The 21,944-nt window shown below is 43.6% G+C and overlaps 1 protein-coding gene across 1 annotated transcript in view; it reads right to left on the bottom strand.

Annotated features, from left to right (window-relative positions):
* Positions 1-19,774: 19,774 nt before the first annotated feature.
* Positions 19,775-21,944, bottom strand: part of nucks1a (nuclear casein kinase and cyclin-dependent kinase substrate 1a) — a 44,008-nt gene continuing 41,838 nt past the window's right edge. The window contains exon 10 of the mRNA XM_088309999.1: positions 19,775-20,991. Within this exon, the coding sequence (XP_088166125.1) occupies positions 20,744-20,991 (248 nt within the window). The 3' untranslated portion in view covers positions 19,775-20,743. The remainder of the gene's footprint in view (positions 20,992-21,944) is intronic.

A 21,944-nucleotide genomic window follows, 5' to 3' on the forward strand; every position in this document is an offset into this window, starting at 1 on the left:
CCTTTGAGTATCACTATTACCCGGATCACTCCTAAGGTCGGGGCTGGATGGGACACCCGCTTTGACCTGTGCTCGTGTAAGTACTGGACCTGATAAATTTACATAGTCTTTTTGCTCACAAACAGTTTTTAGTGGTTGTTTTTCTTGCAGCAAGTCCAGGAGAACTGGCAAGTCCAATCCCAAAATGGCTGCTACTGGCAGTTTCTCAACCACCCCAACAGTCAACATATATGGCTGCTCATCAATGGTTACACTGAGCTCAGCTGTGGGATAAGGGTGCTTATCCTCATGTACACATAGAATGTCTTCCTGCTTCCCATAGTTCACACAGGTTATCGGCACAATATCCTGTCTAATTAACGAAATGAAGCTACCACTGTCTAATAATGCATTCACTTGTTGGTCCATAATAGTCACTGTCTTAATACGCTGTAGTCTCTTTTGTTTGGTTCCCCCCTCGGGGCGGGGAACATAGCAGGCACCAGCCAATTTAGTTTTTCGAACAGGGCACACTGAAGCCTTGTGGCCTGGTTGCTGACAGTAGAAACAAAGAAAGTCCTTACCGATTCCAGGTGGGTGCGCGGCTGAGTTGGAGCTACCTGGTAACCTCTGGCTGGGCTCTCTCCAGGTTGGTCTATGCTGAGGTTGGGGATTAGCTGGTCGGTGTGTGTTGCCGGGTCGTGTAGGAGGTCCTCCTCTGCGTGCGTTGAGGTACTGCAGGGCCAGCTTGGCAGCGTGGAGTCCCTCGGTTGGCTCATGCTCCTTCACCCAGGTCCTCACCTCTGCTGGGAGAACACGAAGTAGCTGCTCCAGGATGATCGCCTCGCCGACTTCCTCCTTGCTTCGCTGCTCTGGTCGAATCCAGCGTCGGTAGAGCCCCTTCAGGCGGTGGTAGGTCTCTGTGGGGTTTTCACCAGGGGGTACTGTTGTGGATCTGAACTGCTGCCGATAAGTCTCTGGCGAGATATCAAACTTTGTCAGCAGTGCTGCTTTTAGGGTGTGGTAGCAGTGGGCCCTTTCTTCATCCATTGCAGTATAGGCCTCCAGTGCCTTCCCAGACAACAATGGAACGAGTCGGCACGCCCACTCACTCTCAGGCCATTTCCAGGTCCTGGCCATGCGCTCGAAACGCAGTAGATAATTTTCAATGTCCTCCCCCATTTGATATTGGGGTATTTTGGGATCTGAGTAACACCTAAAGTCTGGCCTTGACTGCTCAGGTTGGCTGCTAACACCTGGCAGCTGAAACAAAGATGAATCTTGTGGTGCCATCTGCTGCAACTGACGAGGTGCAGGTGTTGGCAGAGGTAGCCTGGGACTGCTGGCAGTATCTGTGCTTGATGTTGCACCACGTTGTGGAGGTGGAGTGAGTGCTTGTTGAGGGTTGTAGTCGCCATGAGAAAGAGAAGCTCTCAGGCCCTTCATTTCTGCCAACAGGATCTCTTCTCTCCTATTTTGTGCTGCCAAAAAGACTCTCATCATCGCCATCAGTTCCTCTCCTGGTTGTGGAACCGCTGGGGCAACTGGGGCAGCTGCAGATTGCTTTACTCTTCATCCATCTCTGATGAAGACGACCCAGGTGATTGGGATTGCGGGGATGACAGTCTTGTGCGCTGTCTTGGAAGGAGGGTTGTTTTTTTCCGGCCAGCCATCCCACTTCTGACACCATATGTCGCGGGTTCCTTTTCGACCTCCTCCAAAACAAATGGCGTAGCCAGAATATGTGCAACAGTGATGTTTATTGTGCAGCCCTTCCAAAGTGCAACACAGTGAAAAGTCCCCCAAAAGTCCAAAAACCCAAAAAGTGACAATATAGTAATTTACAAAAATAAGGGTGTCTATCTATATATTTACAAAACCACTGAATGGAGTTCAACCACAACTACCATATCAGCTACGTTGCAAAATGCGTCACTGTCTCGCTCTCCAGTACTACCTGCACTGCAGCACCTCTCATTTTCTCTCTTTCCAAACAACTTACTATATATACGATTCGCCCCTCCCCTTGGGCATCAGCTGACATAATTGTCGCGCGAAACAAACATATTTAAGAAACGCGGAAGCTCCCCCGCTATTTGGTCTTCCTCTATGTCGTGGCTGTTATCTGCCGCGTCTCGTGACTGATGAGTGTTCAATTGAACATGCGCGCGTGTATGTGTCCATGTATGCTTCCATTCATAATAAAACTACCAAGTGTGCACCCTCGGTCGCTCTATTAAAACTGTGACTGACGTGGTATTGAAGTGGTGCCAGGTGGGTGCGTATGTATTACACGGGATGGGATTGAATGCATCAGTATGGGAATGTGCGGTGCATGCGTGTGCGCAATTGTGTCTCCGGGACCATGCTGTGCTGTGCTGTCCTTATTGACGGAGCTGCTCCGTCACACTCATTTTCGTTACGACACGATTCGATTGAGCCTTACGCAACTGAAAAACAAGGAGTCTACTTGCTCTGCTGCCCATTTCATAATACTTTCTGTTTGTAAATCTAAGTGCCCCTTCTACTTTATAAGAAAGTACATATCTAATTCCTGTTTGGCTTCCCGAAGTAGTGTAAATGTGTTTGTGTCCTGTTAAAGAAATTAGGTTTGTCATGTTATCATGTTTCAAAACTATACTTACACGCCAGTTGAAGGTCACAAAAACATGGACCTCTTAAGCAGGAAATCGTTAGTTCACTGGTAACAGAAGTGTCTATGCTGGCAGTTCAACAGAAAGCCACAAAAACAGGTGCACGTCTTGAAAAGTGTAAGACAGGAAACCGTCAAGCTTGCACTTAACAGAAGTATAAACCAAAGCTGTCATGTAAGCTGAAATCGTTAGAACAACAGGAATCGTGTGGACGGGTGTGATAAAGTCAAAGTGTTCATGTTTTCCATTCTGTATGAGTTAGCATATTCAAATTGCTTTGCTGTGCTTCAATAAAAAAAACACACAGGAGCAGCAGGAAGGCTTTTAGCTTTTCTCTGGGCCTTCTCACTGAGAGGTCCGGCAGACTGCTGCTCGCGAGTGACAAAGACAATCTTGGCTGGTTGATTCATTTGTGCAGGCTTGTCTAGTTGTGTTACAGAAACTTCTTTGACATGTCCCTATTTTGTTCATGCTCTTTTCGTAGTTTACTAATTTTTGATTCAAGCTCATGTTGTTTATTTAACCTCTGTTTGTTTAGCCTCAAAGTTAGGGCATTTATTTTCCCTGTCATGACCACTTTTGCACCTTCCCACAGTACAGAGGGATATACAATATCATTTTCATTAAATGATAGGTATTCCATCAAATCCTTGTGCATTTCTTCCCATATCGCCTGGTCCATCAATAATGACACATTCAGTCGCTAATATTTAAAGTGATTATCTGGACCCAAGCATAATGCAATTGTAACAGGATCGTGGTCTGAAATGGCGATTGGTTAAATTTTACTATCCTTGACTCTAGAGAGGTTTTTTCTTGATAAGCCGAACATGTCTAGTCTAGAATAGATTCCATGCACCTGAGGCTTAAACGTATATTCTCTTTCTCTTGGGTGTTGAAACCTCCAAATGTGCATTAACCCCAGTTCCTCCACAGCATTGCCTGCAGTGTTACACGATGAGCTGTGCACTTGATCCATCCATTCATGCTTCCATTTTAAATGCTCCTTCTCTGTTAAATGTATTTCTTGCAGCAGTGCAATAGAGCACCCTAGTTCCTTAATCTGGTTAGATAATTCCTTCCTCTTGATAGGACTGTTTATCCCATTTACATTGTATCTCACAAATTTCACGATTGCCATCTTTTTGGCAGTTATGTAGATTTTCTATTCAAGTTTATTTTTTTCCCTCCGCAAAAGATTATCAGTGACTTTAAGACCATATGTATTTGCCTCTCTCATAACCATTGTATGCCCAAAATAACTGTGAAGGTAAAACAGACAAAATAAATGAAAACATTCAATACTAGAACAAAAACTTCCAAATTACCAACCAGTTCCAACAGGCCCAATTCGCCATTAAAAAAGGGCAGAGATATATGACGAAGTATCTCTGGGAAATACAGGCAAAGTGCCAGTGCGACCGTTGTTGTAAAGAGGCCACTGAGTGTTTTCCACTTATAGGGTAGACTGAACTTGAATTTAAACCAGTCTATAGATTTTGAATATTGATTTTAAACTTGGGCGTCATGGTGGCCCGACTGGTTAGCATGATGGCCTCACAGTGAGGGACAGCATCAGTCGTGGGTTCAATCCCTGCTCCAGCCATCCTGTGTGGAGTTTGCATGTTCTTCCCGTGCCTGCGTGGGTTTTGTCCGGGTACTCCGGTTTCCTCCCACATTCCAAAAACATGCATGGCAGGTCAATTGAACACTCTAAATTGCCCCTAGGTGTGTGCCCTGCGATTGGCTGGCAACCAGTTCAGGCTGTCCCCCGCCTACTGCCCGAAGATAGCTGGAATAGGCTCCGGCACCCACCGCGACCCTAGTGAGGAGAAGTGGTAAATAATGAATGGATGGATTTTAAACTTGCCAACAAATATTGATTACATCCTTAAAACTGTCACTCACTCAAAAAAAAGTTAAACACTCCTCGAAAAAACCATACTGATTGACTGGCTGCAAGATTGTGTTTGATTGTTGTAACACACTGAAGTTATAAAAACCCAAATGTCATTTTGATATTGTCTGAATGTTACCCTTTACATTCATTGGCTTGACTTCTTGAAGAGGGCCTGGTAACCCATGAGAGAGAGCGATGTTTCATCTCTGCGCGACCCCGCCTGCGACCATCCATCGCCCCTCATCTCCCTCTCCATCTTCTCACGCTTGACCACTCTGACATCAATTCCAAACTCCTTAAATATCAAGGCTGCCTCTGTCAGCGTTGAAAATGTCTTCTCCCCTGAATTTTATCCTGAGTTAATCAGGGTAGGGGTATTTTTCGCCCGAATTCCTTTGATTTTCAGTTCTTTGACAACAAAACGGACCGGAGCCCTTTTCCTTTATAGACTAGGGGAGTAGTCATGATTGAAGTACGGGCTTCTTCTGAAACAGCGTTTTTTTTTTTTCACGGCAGTCGTAGAACACCTTCTTTTGTTGTAAAGTCAAGGAAACTCACAATTATAGACCTGGGATGAGCCCTAGGGTCAGGGGATTTTGGCACGGGTGCTCTATGTGCTCGTTCGATTTTCAACTCAGAACCTACTTGATCTTGCAGAGTCCCATGGATCAGGTCCTTCACAAAGATCAAGAACAATATTTCGGCTTTCACGGCCCTCGGACACTTGATAGATCCTCAGATTGTTACGTCTGAGCCTGTTCTGGAGATCTTCGTATCTTGCCGTCAGCTCCCAGTCACAGCACAAGGACCTGAGAGCCCTCTAGTGTCTGATCCCCTTATTTTCTGCCGCTCCGATTCTCTCTTCAGCCTCGCACAACCTGCCTCCATTGACATTTCTCGTATCTCTAAACAGGTTCTGGTTTGGCTGTGTCCATCCTGATTTTCGCGTCTTATATTTTTTAAGCTCACTCAGTATGTCGGCGAGCTCCAGACACTCCGGGGAGCAACTGTTAGCTATAGCCCGATTAGCTGGGTTAACAGATCTTCTTTTCTCCATTTCAGCTCGAGTAGTTTCGCGTCTACTCGAGTTTTTACTCTGTTTACCTGTGTTGTTCAACTTGCGTGAGTAAGGGGTATTGGGCCAAATTGAAAGGCAAACCTCTAGATGGGAGCTTTGCGTTTAGCGTGTTGTTTCTGTCATGACGTTACCGGAATTCTTTAATGGTGGTTTTAAAATTTAACTGTTTTGTATGGGAGGGTCATAACTTGTTTTGGAGTGTTTTTATCGATTAATTTATTTATTTTAAAAGTCTGTTGCATTATCACCAAACCCCAAAAAAACTATTTGCCTGACGTGGTTACAGTACATCAATGCAAACGCATAGAAATTCCTACTTAGCGACGCATTTGATGTGGTGATATTGACTTGAGCTCTGTGCGCCTGGAAGATGAAGTGGAGCCAAATACCACACCGTGTGGTCTTTGCAGGGATTGTTCGTCAAATCACACTGGTTGTTCGCAAAATGGGAAAAAGAAATAATAATAATTAATACTGAATCTATTCAGTGAATGGAAAAAAAGTGCAAACGTGATCGTCATTTCCCGTTTACGAACGAGTCAGCGAGTGAACCTGCTGTACTGCAATTCTCATTTGGCCATGGTTGGGTGGCTCACTGCCTTTTCACACCTTCCTCCTGGGGCTAATGAACGTTAACAAAACAATAGCTCGTCTTTTACTCTGAACAGCGTCCTTGAGTGTCCTGAAAGGCGCTTCCAAATCTAATTTATTATTATTATCCCCGGACACCTCCCTTACTGGTGAGTTAGTCAAATGACCAGCTATGACAGTGCTGGATAGGTGAAAAAAAGGATACTCCTAGTGTTAAGGGCTCGTGCACAATAATGGCTGTCAATTATAACGCTCACGTTTCCACGTGATGTTGCATAACTTCCAACAGTCCTTCTAAAATAGAGGAGCTTCTCCCATCTTTCTTCTCCATTTTGTTTGAGTACGAAGCCCCGGTGGGCAGTCTAGTCTAAAGATAAAGATGGCCTTTATTAGTCCCACAAAGGAGAAATTTGCTGTTTTCCAGCAGCAAAGATTACTCAGAGTATAACATTAGCAGCAAACATTCAGAAAAAGCAGACCAATGTGAATATACACAGGATATACGTATATACACAAATCCCCATGTATATACACACTTACATCCCTCAACATATACAAGTGTAATGAAACACTCCTAATGTCTGTCCATAGTGCAGAGAGAAGTCTGTCCATGGTGCAGAGGGGAAATAAATAAAAATGCTGCAATGATAAAAAAATACTGCAATGGTAAAAACACTGCAAGGATAAAAAGTACTGCAATTATAAAAATACTGCAATGGTAAAAAATACAGTATTGGTCAATATAAGTACACCATTGAATAAAAGTACAGTAGTAGTGTGTATTGAGTATTGTATCATAGGACTGCACAATTGCACTACTGCCCGCCCGTTTGTAGAGTCGACCCAATGTTCTTGTTAAACAGTCTGACAGCAGCTGGCAAGCAGGAGCGGCGAAATCTCTCCTACGCTCTACGAGGGTGTAACTGTCTATCACTGCAGGAGCTATGGTGTGCTGCAAGAGTGTTGTGAGGGGGGTGAGCTGGGTTGTCCGGCATTGATGACAGTTTCGCCATCATCCTCCTGCCCCCCACAGAGTCCAGGGAGCAGCCCAGGACAGATCTGGCCCTCCTCACCAGTTTGTCCAGCCTCTTTTTGTCCCGTCCCGAGATGCCGCCTGTCCAGGAGGCCACTCCATAGAAGATGACCGATGCAACCACAGACTCATCGAAGTTCCTGAGGAGTTTCCCCTGGACCCCAAAGGGGTCAGGTCAGCCTCCTGAGTCGGAAGAGTCTGCTCTGACCCTTCCTATAGAGAGCATCTCTGTTGTCGCTCCAGTCCAGTTTATTGTTCAGATGAACACCCAGGTACTTGTATGTTGAAACTTGCCCAGATGGACGTGGACCAATCTCTCCAGGGTCTTCATCAGATGAGACGTCAGCGCCACTGATCTGAAGCTGTTGAGCTCCTTCGGATGAGGGGGTCTTTGGCGTCAGAACCAGGCAGGATGTTTTCCACAGCTGGGGGACTCTGCCCAGCTTCAGGCTCAGGTTGAACATGTGCTGAACGATTCCACACAGCTGGTCTGCGCAGGATTTGAGGAGCTGGGAGCTATTCCTATACGGACTTACTGCTTTCCTCGCCTTCATCTTCCTCAGCTGGTTCTTCACCTGACATGTAACAAGTAGCAGGAAGAAGTGGTGATTGACTTCACCCTTTTTGATACATGCGTGTATCAAACCCTTCATATGGTTTCTTTTAATCTTTTTCTGGTATTATCTGTTTCTTGGAAGTGGATGTCGCCGGTCCTATTTCCAAGTCTGGGTCAAGTAGGATGTCTTCCTATCTTCCCCATCTCATGTTGGTTGCTCTGGTGCTCTCAAGGGTTGCCATAGAAAGGTATTGATGAACTTGGTTTTACAGGATGACTGATTTCTTGTCCCTGGGCCAGGTCTTTCAAAGCGCCCAAATATTTGTCTAGAACTGCCAGCTCTAACTCTTCTTGGGGAAAGTTTTTCTCCAAGTTGGTCAAAATATACTTCCACAAGGTCATCAAGCCAGCTGCTTTCTTGGTGACAGTTACAATGGCATCATCTTCTCCGCAGCACATTTCAGCAATCAGTCTTGTAATCAAACATCTAGGTTGGAGCTGTGCAGCATTTCTAATGGCTTGCTTCAAGTCCTGCTAAATTCTTTTGGTCTTTTGCTCTCTACGGCCACTCTTTTGTTTTTTTGTCATCAATATTCTTACAGAGGCGAGTGTTTAGAAGTCTTGCATACTTTTGATAGTGCGCAACATGATCCCAAACATAGTTACACAGTCCAAATAACCAAGTTTTGCTGATAGCCTTCCGAAAGTCCCAGGTCTTGTGTCACTAGGAAACCTAAGTAATCGACTTGGAACCCAGCAAGTTCTCATTTCTTCAGGTTAAGTTTAAGTCCTGCTCCGGTTGCTCGTTCAAACACTGCTTGTTACAAGTCAAAATGTTCCTCCTCATTGTCACTGGTGATGAACACATCGTCGATGTAAACTTTGACTTTAAGCCTTCCAAAACCAGCAAGACAGCTGACTGGCGATGAACACATTGTTGATATAAACTGAAACTTCTAAGCCTTCCAAAACAGCAAGACGTCTGATTGGAGAATTCTTGTATCCCCTGAGATAGTCTCTGCCACACATAAGATTTTCCTTTGTGTGTAAATGCTTTTTTCCCTTGTATTTCTTCACTCTTAATGTTCTTAAGGATGCTTGGGGATTGATGAGGCTCGCTCAATTCGCTACCGTCCAGCGGTTAAGGGCTTTAAAATTGATCACTGGCCTCCAGCCTCCTCCCACCAATTCAGAATTCTTCACAGCCTGAATAGGGTCAATGTCAGCTGACATTTTAGGCACATTTTGCACCATCTTGTCTTGAACGGTAAAGAACGCCGTCTTTTAGGACAAGCCGCTTCCACTCTCCCAATAACAGGCAGTCTTCAGGAAGTTCCTGTTTTGCAGTTGGTGGAATTTTTTCTCCAGACTCAATTTGGTTGATCAATTCTTGAACGTTTGTGTCTGGGAATTGTTTTTCCTTTAAGTCCGCTGGTGTAAACCGGCGAATGACATGCAAACCACCGAATTGCTCCACATTTTCGTAGCTCTGGGGGACAGATGGTGGATTATGAGTAACGGACTGAACCCGAGGGGTGCTTTGTTGTGTCATTCTCCCTGGACTGATGAACAGAGTGCTTTTCACAAATGGCTTGAATTGTGTTCTAGTTGGCGATGTTTGGCCGGTTTGTCACAGTTAAGCGTCTTTGTGTGAATCGCTGTATCCTCTCAAACTCTTTTTGGGATATCCTGTCATCGGGTTGTGCATTGTGAGGGTGTCTAGACAGCCCGTCTGCATCCTGATTTTGTTTTTGTGCCCTCTATTGCGGTTGGAAAATCTAATGTGGACATAGCTGCTAACCATCTGTAACTCGTGGCATTAAGTTTTGCAGCGGTAAGGTTGTATGTCAGAGGATTGCAGTAAGTCATCACAAGGAATGGGCTGCTGTAGAGAAAGCCTTGACATTTTTCGGTGATTGCCCATTTTAGAGCGAGAAATTCTAATTTGTGTGCAGGATACCTAGGTTCACATTTGGACAATCCACAGCTCGCATATAAATAAAATTGTACTGTATTGTATTGTATTGTTTTGTAATGTATAGGCAATCACACGCATTTGACCGTGTTGTGCTTGATAGAGAGCGGCTCCTAAACCTGAAGTACCGTTCGCTCCTAAACCTGAAGTACCGTTCGCACAAAGGGCGCAACACCTGTTGAGAGTGCTATTTCTGTCTTTGAAGCACACACTGGGCGCGCCGCCTTACAAGGCACTAGCGCAGCTGCTTTTAGCATAGCAATAGCTCGGCTGCTCGTGCTGACTCAGCCCCATGGCAATTCACTTTGCCTCAATACCATAAGCAATCGCCACACTTCAAAGACAGTTGCCATGATAACATTGACAATCGCTATCATTAACAATGACTCTAGCCACATTTCAAAGACAGTTGCCATGATACCATTGACAATCGCTATCATTAACAATGACTCGAACCAATAATAGGTATCATGGCAATAGTCTACAAGACTACGTCAGGGGAGGGACTTCACTGGTCACCACACTCCTTAGAGTCACGGTTTCAAAAAAAAAAAAATACTCAGCATACAAGCAAACAATGAAACAAAGAAATAAGATTAACACAAAACATGTATCTCTCATGCCATCAATATACCAAAAAGAAATAAAAATAACACAAAATGATATAGCAATGGCTTCTTGGGAGCCATTAGAGCAATGCCTTCTGGGAGCCACTCAGACTCAGCCAAATCACATGGCTGTTTAGAGAGATTTGCATGGCTGTTTAGAGAGATGTGCTGTTATGCTTTGGGCTTTTTGTCTGTTGTCTAAACCTGGGACGTTTCTTGCTTGCAATAACATAAATGATAAAACAGACTACAACATTGTGGACAGCTGCCCTTTTGTCCAGCTTTCTCCCACACCATCACCCAAACACCATAGTCACATAATGTATAGTCATGGTCACTTTGAAGCATAGATGACTCACACTTTGTCCAGCAGGGTGTGCTAACATGCACTCTGAACAGCCCAATGAGTAAAAGGGTTGATGGTCGCGAGTGATACTTTGTCCATATGATGAGCGCAGTCGCCTTACAAGGCGCTGTGTTAGTTTAGGGGAAGATTTGGGACTTTTAAGTGCGCCTTATGACTGCGAAAATACGGTACTTGTGTCTGTGTGCAGAGAATGGGATCTTTGGGGTCAGTATCTGTGTCAATTTTTCCATGATCGTGTCAAATGATTTATGACAATCTATGGTCCCTCTGGTTCTTTGGGATTGTAATACAGTGAACCCTCGGTTATCGCGGTTAATGGGGACCGAGACCACCCGCGAAAACTGAAAATCCGCGAAGTAGCGGCGCACCTTAAAAAATGCTTAAAAAAAAAATATATATATATATATATATATATATTTATATATATATATATATATATATATATATATACATACATATACGGGTTGAGAGAGAGAGAGTGAAATTCATGTTACAACAAAAAAAAAAAAATTATTATTAAAACTTATTATTTTTTTATTCCCCAGCCATTATTTTTGTATTTATTCAATTATTTCTTTTTGTATTTATTTAATTACTTCGACTTTTACCTGCTGGTACGCCGTCCGGTGTGCCCTGTGAAATGAAAGGTGGCATTCTTCATTTATTTATTTATTCATTTATTCATTCAGAACTGACAGCCTCGCGCTCCGCTCATGCCCGGGCGGAAGGTGTTCCTCTTCGGCTTAACTGCCACGCACGCCGGCCGGTCTCCTCCGGAGCTCTCGCATGGTCCCGAACAGAGCGAAATGTCGCCCCGCTAGTGCCCGGGCGGAAGTTGTTCCTCTTCGGCTTAACTGCCACGCATGCCGGCCGGTCTCCTCCGCAGCTCTCGCACGGTCCCGAACAGAGCGAAATGTCGCCCCGCTAGTGCCCGGGCGGAAGTTGTTCCTCTTCGGCTTAACTGCCACGCACGCCAGCCGGTCTCCTCCGGAGCTCTCGCACGGTCCCGAACAGAGCGAAATGTCGCCCCGCTAGTGCCCGGGCGGAAGTTGTTCCTCTACGGCTTAACTGCCACGCACGCTGGCCGGAGCTCTGGTACGGTCCGAACCGCGCGAAACGTCGCCCCAAATCGTGCCCGGGGGAACGTGCTCTTCTTCGTCCACTCTCCTCTTCGCCCACGCTCTTCTTCGTCCACTCTCCTCTTCGCCCACGCTCTTCTTCGGCGCACGCCGGCCGTCTAACCGCTCCAGCGCCCCGTCGTGCCGCTCGGCGAAACTACAATGCCCCCGAATATTTTTTAGACCCGCGACGCACTGAACCCGCGAAAGGTGAACCGCGAAGTAGCGAGGGTTCACTGTATTTGACTCTATCCACTTTAGTGTGTGTCTTTTTTCGCAAGTGGTAAATAGGTTGAATGGTTTCATATTTTTGGAATAGTCCTTTATGAATCTATGGTAGTAAGCGCAAAATTCCAAGAATGATCTGAGTTCCGTCAAATTATTTGGTTTTGGCCAGGTTTGGAGTGAGTAAAATTTATCAGGGTCAATTTCAATTCCTTTTTGAGAGATTATATGGCCAAGGTACTTTACTGAACTTTGAAAAGAACTGCACTTTTCTGGCAAGTTTGAGGTCATAATCTTTCAAACGAGAAAGACCTCTCATGAGATGCTCTTCATGTTCCTCTAACGTTAAGGAGAACACAATTAAGTGTTCCAGCAATACAAGTGCTTGTTTCAGATTGAGTTCCCCTATCTAGCGCTCCATTAGTCTCTGGAACGTGCTGGGCGCGTTCATTATCCCCTGAGGCATTGGATTGAATTTGAAAAACTCCAAGAGGTAAGACGAATGCCGTTTTATGCTTCTGGGACCCCGCCATTTCAATTTCGTATACAGTAATCCATCATTTATCGCGGAAGATACGCTCAAAGAATAACCTGCGATAGGTGAAATCCGCAAAGTGGTCAGCTTTATTTTATTTTTTTTATTATTTTACAATGCATTTGATATAATGCATTATTGTGGATTGTTTGTGCATGTAGAAGGGAAGTTGTGGTCCTGCAGTGCAACCAAGTGGCATTGCTGCGTTCGTTTTAAGCACGTTTTTTCTTCTTCTTTTTTTTGTTATTCAACTTCCGGGTTGCTTCACTTTGAGACGCGTCCTCATTGTGAGAGAGGAGCGGTAAAAAAAGGCATCCATATTAACACACACTAGGTATAGAGGATTCATTTAATTGTTTTGGGAAAGAATTGACATTGTAATTTTTCATTATTTTACATTGTCCGTAGCTCAGAATCTCGATGTGTATCCCAAGCTAAGGCAAAATAGCTGACTGTCGGAACTGTTAACTAGCGCCCTTGGAGAGCGGAATGAGGTACGGTAGTGTATAAAATGTTAAATATATTAAAAATGTAAATTATTAGTTGGATGGCAAATTGAAATGGTGTCATTTAATTAATTTGTGTTTCTTCATTCCTTTGTATTGAGTTGATAGGAGCTGTAAGAGCCAGTTCTTATTGTGCTATATTTTATTTTATGTTAGACATAAAACACATTCACGTAACATTCACGTTTAGTGCTAATAGGTATACTATGGGATTTAGAATTTACTGTGTTGTAAATAATGATGTAGTTAATTTGATTATTCTGATTTGTGATTGAGGTGGCACGGTGACCAAATGGTTAGCACGATGGCCTCACAGTGAGAGACAGCATCGGGCGTGGGTTCAATCCCGGCTCCGGCCATCCTGTGTGGAGTTTGCATGTTCTCCCTGTGCTTGCGTGGGTTTCCCCCGGGTACTCCGGTTTCCTCCCACATTACAAAAACATGCATGGCAGGCCGATTGAACACTCTAAATTGCCCCTAGGTATGAGTGTGAGCACTGATGGTTGTTCGTCTCTGTGTTCCCTGCAATTGGCTGGCAACCAATTCAGGGTGTCCCCCGCCTACTGCTCGAAGATAGCTGGGATAGGCTCCAGCACCCCCCGTGACCCTAGTGAGGAGAAGCGGTACAGAAGATGATGGATGGATGGATGATTTGTGATTGACTGTGCATGCGCGTGTGGCAAGATCCCCCCTGTGCATACAGAGGAAGAGTAGATGATGTGCCGGTAGTCGCAGAAGCAAAACAGCTTTTGAGCGTTTCCGTAGCGTTCTCATCGTTCAAGTAGATCAGGTGTGTCCATTGCGTCGATCGCAATCGACCAATAGTTCGCAAAGGGGGTGTCGGTCGATCCCATGCAGAGCAGCCACTTATAGACCTGTTGCTTGTCTCACCGCTTATGCACATACAGGAGCGCTAACTAGCAAAATTAGCAGTTTCCATTTTGCTCCGTCTACTCTAAAACGAATAATAAAGTATGAAAACAATATGGGAACATGTAAGCTAAGTATTTCCACACAGAGTGAGAGGAGGAGTTTTTGTTTTGCGGTGCGCTTCGTGGCGAGGCGTCTCGGGCCGGCTGGAGAGCAGCAGGTGATGCGCGAAGGCGTGCAGTCGCAGTTTCCCCGGTGCTGGAGAATGACCCGCGGGATGGAGGAGATGTCCACCACCACAACCACCAGCCGCAGCACGGGCAAATATTAAGTCCAAGTACCCGTCCAACGTGCCTAATGTTCATTGGGAGGCGTGCACTAGGCCCGCTATCAGCAGCGCCTATCCTTGACTCATTCCATTCAGCGCAAGTATGTAAAGTAAGGACAGAAAATGTGCACTAGTTGTATTGTGCAATATGGTTTAATGCAGTTATGCATCAGTATATACCGTACCTATAAAGAATTCTAATTCTATTTTAGATAAATACATAAATTAAGTACCGTATTTTTAGGGTCATTTACGCTGCATCAAAGGGCGCAACACCAGTTGAGGGTGCTATTTCCGTATTTAATGCATATACTAGGCACTAGCTCGGCTGCTCGCGCTAGCTGATGCCAGCTCACCAGGTCTCAATCCCATAAGGGATCGTTGCCAGAGGTATCACCGCTAGCTCAGCTGCTCGCGCTAGCTCAGCTGCTCGCGCTAGCTGATGCCAGCTCACCAGGTCTCAATCCCCTCAGGGATCGTTGCCAGAAGTATCAACCCGTTTCAATGACAAATGTCATGAAACTATTAGGAATCACTGCCAATAACAATGACGCTAACCAACAAAAGGTGTCTTGGCAATAGTCTACTAGACAACGTCAGGGGAGGGACTTCACTGGTCACCACACTCCTGAGAGTCACGGTTTTAAATCAAAACCAAAAAAAACCTCAGCATACAAGCAAACAATGAAACAAAGAAATAAGATTAACACAAAACATGTATCTCTCATGCCATCTCTATACCCAAAAGAAATGAAAATAACAAAAAGATTATAGCAATGGCTTCTTGGGAGCCACTCAGCCTTAGCCAATTACAGCAATGGCTTCTTGGGAGCCACTCAGACTCAGCCAATCACATGGCTGTTTAGAGAGATGTGCATGGCTGTTTGGGCTTTTTGCAGTCTGTTGTCTAAAACTGGGACGTTTCTTGCTTGCAATAACATAAATAAGACAGACTACAACATTGTGGACAGCTGCCCTTTTGTCCAGCTTTCTCCTACACCATCACCCAAACACCAGAGTCACATAATGTATAAGTCACGGTCAATTTGAAGCATAAATTACTCAGACTCTGTCCAGTAGGGTGTGCTAACATGCACTCCGAACAGCCCAATGAGTAAAAGGGTTGATGGTCGCGAGTGATGCTTAGTCCATATAATGGGCGCGTCGCTTTACAAGGCGCTTTGTTTGTTTTGGGGAAGATTAGGGACTTTAAAGAGCGCCCTATGGCCCGGGAAATACGGTAAGTAGATCACCTGGACTTTGTTATTTTATACGTAGCTCGCATGTTGAAAAAGAGTGGGCACCCCTGAAGTAGATGTTATCCATTCGTTGTACTGAACGACATTGCTCACTGTACAGGATTGTGAAACTTTTAATACAAGAAGACAAAAGAGTTCCTTTGGGTCCGTGTGAGTACTTGAATGAAAGTGAAAGCTATGGATAAAATGATGTGCCGCTACAGATGAATCAGAACTAACTTCGACTGTGCAAACTGATTAACGAAGCTTACGAGAAAAGTGAATTCCTGCCGTTATAGGAGCGTTGTGTATACATGATTGATATGTGAATTATTTGTGAAACTACTATTACATTATATTTTACAGTTGTTTTGTAGTTCTCACGGTGGAGAATGCTGAACATGCTTGTTCAGAGATAAAAGATTATTGACAGCCGTTTGAAACTCTCTGCGTCCTCGAAATTCAAAATCCAAGGGGGCGCTACACAGAGCAATATCACTGTAAAAAAAATCTGCGAAGCCGCGATAGGTGAAGCGCGATATAGCGAGGGATTACTGTAAACCGAAATTTTCAGACCAATAATGCGATTGCGATTCGATTTGCATTTTTTGTATTTTACATATTAAGATGAATTAAAATGCTACATGACTCAGAGACGGGGATGTCATGTGGGGGCTAAACGCCAGCCAAGGAGTAGACGATATCACCCCGTCGTCCCGTTCGTTATTATGTGGAATGTTAGATCCCTACCCAATAAGATGGAGGAGCTAACGCCGCTAACCCAGCACGAGAGGAACTTCCGGGAGGCTAGCTTGCTGATGTTCACGGAGCCGCGGCTAACAGAGCTAACGCCGGACGCCGTTTTGGAATTGGACGGCTTCCAAATCCTATGTGCGGACAGGACACCGGAGAGCGGTAAGAGGAAAGGGGGAGGGCTGGCTGTGTTTGTTAATGATAGATGGTGTAACCCTGGGCACATAACTGTTAAGGATCAACTTTGCAGTCGGGACATTGAGCTGATAGCTGTTAGCATGCGACGTTCTATTTACCGCGAGAGTTCAGTCATGTGATCGCGGTGGCGGCGTACGTCCCACCCTCTGCTAACAGTGAGACAGCCTGTGACATACTGACTGGAGCTGTGAGCAGGCTACAAGCACAGCACCCAAATGCCCTGATCCTCATCTCTGGTGAATTCAATCATGGCTCTCCTCCGTCCTCTCTGCCTTCATTCACACAATGTCACCTGCCACACCAGAGACAATTAAATATTGGACCTTTTCTATGCCAACACCAAGGAGGCGTACATATTACTGTCCCTCGCCCCGCAGGTCAAAGCTGATCACAACTTGGTGGCTCTCCTGCCTGTGTACAAACCTCTCGTCCGCAAGCAGCCAGCTGTGACACACTGTTCAGAGATGGTCTGGAGAGGCCGAAGAGGCCTTAAAGGACTGTTTGAAAACAACTGCGTTGGAAGTATTCAGTGAAACCCACGAGGAGGACATTAATGGTCTAACGGACACTATTACAGACTATATTAATTTCTGCAGGACAGAAAGATGTTTCTCCAGCAATAAACCCTAAACATTTGGTTCAACTGAGACAGGTGTCTGCGATTTATGCTTTAGTCTATCTGAATCCTTATTTTTTTTCTCACTTTTAGCGATGCAAGGTGGCACTGCAGGTCGGCAATTTGTTCTTTCAGGTCTTGGATTTCAGACTGGGGATCAAAATCAGGTGATGACACACGTTCTGGGCTTTGTGACTGAACACCTTGATAGTGTGCATACACTTTTAGTTTTGAGGGGTTTAAATGTGGCTTTATTCGTGACAGTTTAGTGTTCCGTCTTCTCTCTGCAGTTTGGAGCAGGAGTAGCGGTCCTGAAAAGGTGAGTGGGTCTTGTCATTTTTGTTCCAATTGAAGTTCTGCAATCAAGTAATTGCCTCAGCATCCTCATATAAATTATTTTAAAAGTTGTCCAATTCTCCAACAGAAATACCTCCTCTCATGTGTGTCAATTTCAATATCACGTGGAGTTGTTGAAGATGTGATGATGGTTCCTCGCCATGCTTTTGCTCCGTGTTTAAGTACTTGGCTAAGAGGTCATCTTCATCTTTAACAGTAACAAAGGCAGATTCAAGGATCTCTCAGTATGTGGCAGGAGGTGACTTAGCAGGTAGGTGCTTTACCAATTCAACTGCTGGTGAAGAAAGGCTTTCAAGGAGTCGTCTGGACTTGTATGAACCAGGCTGCTTTGTGTCTTTAAGAAGCAGATTAACACTTGAGCGCCAACTCTCAAAAATCAACCTCGTTGTTTGGATGGGGACAACGTCCAGAAAAGAGTCTTAGTCTAAAAGTGGTGCCCACCTGTGCACCTAATCTTCAGTTTGCAATAGGTGCTCCACGATTACTTTCTGAAGCTCTGGTGGATTAACATCCAAGGTTTTCAAAGAAGGAATCTTTGCGTTTTTGGAACTTGTGGTAGAGGAGGACTCTCAACAGGCAGTTTTATTGGTTGCTGTGGGAGGACAGTAATTTGTGAGATTACTCTGTGACTAGTAAAGGATTTTATACGATTGGCTACAAGTTACATGTATTCAGTTTAATGCAATAAAGATATTTGCTGATTGTGCACGGATTCAATGTGCAGTGGAAGGTCAAGGCAGGCTGTGTGAAGTGCATGGGTGGCAGATGTTTTGTGCAGGACGCACGTCTGAGAACTGGGGGTGCAGACGCGGAAAGTTCCAGACATCAAGTACATCCAGGTGCTGTGCTGTGGTGTGAGATGGTCAGACGTCGACCGTGAGAGCGGAATAACAGATCCAGTTGAGCGTACAAACAACTGCCTGGGCGCGCACCCATGGGAAGAGCCGGCCCGCGATCCTGCGGGGTGAAGATATCCAATAAGAGAAAGCTAAAGTTAGTTGACACATAGCAAATAGGAGAGAAGTAGGAAGTCTTTGCTTTGTTTTGTTGAAATGTATAAATGATCCTGGGCAACACTAGGGGTCTTGTTCTTCTGTGGGGTACAGAGGCGCGTGGAACTGTGCTGAGAGGGTTTTTGTACTAGATATATCCTGTTTGGAATAAATCTGCTCCCGTGTGGAATTGCCGGCTTCCTGGTCATTTCTCTCTCAAAACGAGCGAGCACAATTGTTGGATGAATGTAGGTCGTGTTTGATTAATGGAGTCAGATAACTAATTCGAACATTTTGGTAAACCTTTGGTACATTCATAGTTGGGATTCCAACAATATTTGGTGACCCCGACGTGATTTGAGAGGGAAGACTTCGAGAGGCCACTGGGTTTGGAACCTACAACACTAGCCATTGTCGTCCTGAAAAGGTTGTGTGAATCATGATTTCGAGATTGGTATGGGTCCTCTAAGTAATCTTGGTCATCATTAACTTCAGAAGAGGCAGCTTTACTGACAGAAGTAAGCTCCAATAAGAGCACATCAATTTGTATATTTACCTTAAAATTGTCCTTTTTGTTATAATTCACCTTATGTTGATTTAAGCCTTAAATCATACATATATATACATATATATATATATATACATATATATATATATATACATATATACATATATATATACATATATATATACATATATATATATATACATATATATACGTATATATACATATATATACGTATATATACATATATATACGTATATATATATATATATACATATATATATATATATATATATTTATATATATATATGTATATATATATATGTATGTATATATATATATATATGTATGTATATATATATATATACGTATGTATATATATATATATACATACGTATACATATATATAGTAGCTCGCATGCTGAAAAAGTGTGAGCACCCCTGCTCAAGGACCTTTCCATATATTACAAGTTACGGCTGCAGCCTTTTTGTGTGGAGTTTGCATGGTAGACTGAAATGCAACATATGCAATAATTGGGTCTTCATTTGAATATACGTGAGACCAGTTTTGATTTTGAAGGTCCATCTCAAAAGTAGCAATGGAACATTGTGTTTTTAGTCTAATATCTGATATACAGTGGTGCGCAGTCCGTCCTTTGGGCGGAACGGTCCAGCCAGCGCGGATGCCCATTTTTGTATTAGGAACATTTGCGAAGAAGAAAGGAGGAGACCAATAGGGAGACAAATAAGACCATAATAACCAACTTGTCAGAATGGATTGGACAGGTCAGATTTTCTTTAAAATCAAGATACATTTTATTTTGTTTAAAAAACAAACATTACAAAAAAGATCATATAGAACTAATACAATGAACAAAATGATAAATCACAAATTTGAGGATGAAAAAAAAAAAGCATTTCTTTAAAAAAAATAAAATAAAACAACAACAAAAGATCCGAAAAATAACATTTAGGTGTTGCCTGACTGGTACAAATGATTAAATGGCTAGAGTGAGAATGCAGGTTTTGTGCATGATTAGAAATCCTTAAGCAGAAGAAACCATAAATGGAAGCAAACAGGAAAAAAATTGGACCTTCTCTGAAGAACACATCAAGTGTTTTTGAATGTCTTATACAGCTGACACAGCAGACCTATCACAGTGATCCAATAAGTACATTCTACCAAATGAATACTTTCCAAAATTGAAAGCTTCATTTTGTCTTTATTCTCTTGGTCTGATCACACCCACAAAGCAAAAAAATAAAAACAATAACTTAAACCCAGCCAAACATGTAGTAATGGTAAAACGAAAAAAAAAAAAAACTTTTGAGTCAAAAGTAAAATGACTGTCTGTAAATCATTCACTGCAAATGCTGAATTGTTGAAAATTTAGTGCCTTACAGATACTAATGGAAAAGAACAAGAATTGCATTTTATGGGGGGGGGGGGGGGGAATCAGTGATACATTTGTTTACACAAGACGGATTCTCTGAATGAACCACAAACAAATATCAGTAGACTTGCTTCAGAAGCATCACAGAATTTTCTCGTAGGCGAAGATGGAGAAGTCAGGTGTCAAGGTCAAAAGAATAGGTGAAGGAGAGGGTGTTATCAAATGATCATTATGTGTAGGCTGTGATCCATGTTCAAGGTAAGTGGAGAGAGGAAAAAAAAGACAAGCACATTAGTCCAAACCATGTAGCCAGGCCACCAAGGGGACGAAAAACAAAATTTAACATGGACACTTTACGGGGAATTTTCTAGTCTTCCCCAGAGGGAGCTTCCTCCTCTGAGCCACCTTCCTCCTCTTCATCCTCTTCCTCCTCCTCCCCTGCACCCTTCTTTGTCATCTTGGGAACAGGGGTGGTATCTTTCTTTTCAGGTTCACCCTCTTCCTCCTCCAAGGGACTCTCTGGATCATCATCTTCCTCTTCTTTGGGTGAACTCTTTTCCAGAGCCTTGGTGCTGGTTTGGCCTTTCCCCTTACCTTTCAGGGGGCTGGGGTTTACTACGAAGGCAGAGGGGAGAACAATCCAAATTATTTGTCTGAGCATTGTTTGTACAATTACTGCATAGCTCATAGTTTTTGGAACTCTTTTCACATGACTTGGGTCAATGAATAATAACAATGATAATAATAATAATAATAATACATTTGTCCTTTCAAAACAAACAGTTTTGGATCTGCACAAGTTTTGGCATCGTTTCCACACTGATGGAATGTGTTGGACCCTGAATCAAATACTTTTGTCAGAGGTCACTCACTGGATGAATTCTAAAACATAGTTGGAGCACCGCATTGTGGACCAACCACATGCAACAATGATGTCACAATCAATTGCCGCGCCACACTTTCCATTTGATGTTGACATGAGAAGCCTGTGCTACTGAAGCTACTGTTGTGTAGTCATTATTTGAATTTTTTTCCTCTGAAATAAATTGCATTTTTGGGGACCTAATCATTCATGAAAATTCAACAAACTTTGTGCTTTAATCAGGACTGGTGAAAAAGTCGTCATAAACGAACACAAAATGAACAATTGACTTTGGCCTACAAAAATAATGTGAGAAATATGTCTATCCCGAAACGTACAGAAAAGTAAATTCCAGCCATAGTGTAAAATGAATCGGAATGGAGCAATAAATCTTAAAAGTCCAATTTTGGCCCATTTTTGCACATTTAGAGGGGTCATTTTTCTTGCACCTTTATTCTACAACAGGGGGTCTTCAACCCTGTTCCGCAAGGTCCGCTGTCCTGCCTGATTTCCATTTCTCCCTGCTGCAACAGATCAAACAATTAGATAAACAGCAAATTCTGCAGTAGCTGCATAATGATCTTGATCATTTGAATCAGGCGTGTTGCAGTAGGGAGAGATGGAAAACAAGCTGGACAGTCGACCTAACCTCTCTTTGAGAGGGTTTATCCCAATGACATCAGACTTGGGCTGTGCCATCTGAAGA

This window comes from Idiotropiscis lumnitzeri, chromosome 11, assembly GCF_059441095.1.
Source record: "Idiotropiscis lumnitzeri isolate Australia: NSW breed Sydney's pygmy pipehorse chromosome 11, RoL_Ilum_1.0, whole genome shotgun sequence".
Taxonomy (NCBI): Eukaryota; Metazoa; Chordata; class Actinopteri; order Syngnathiformes; family Syngnathidae; genus Idiotropiscis; species Idiotropiscis lumnitzeri.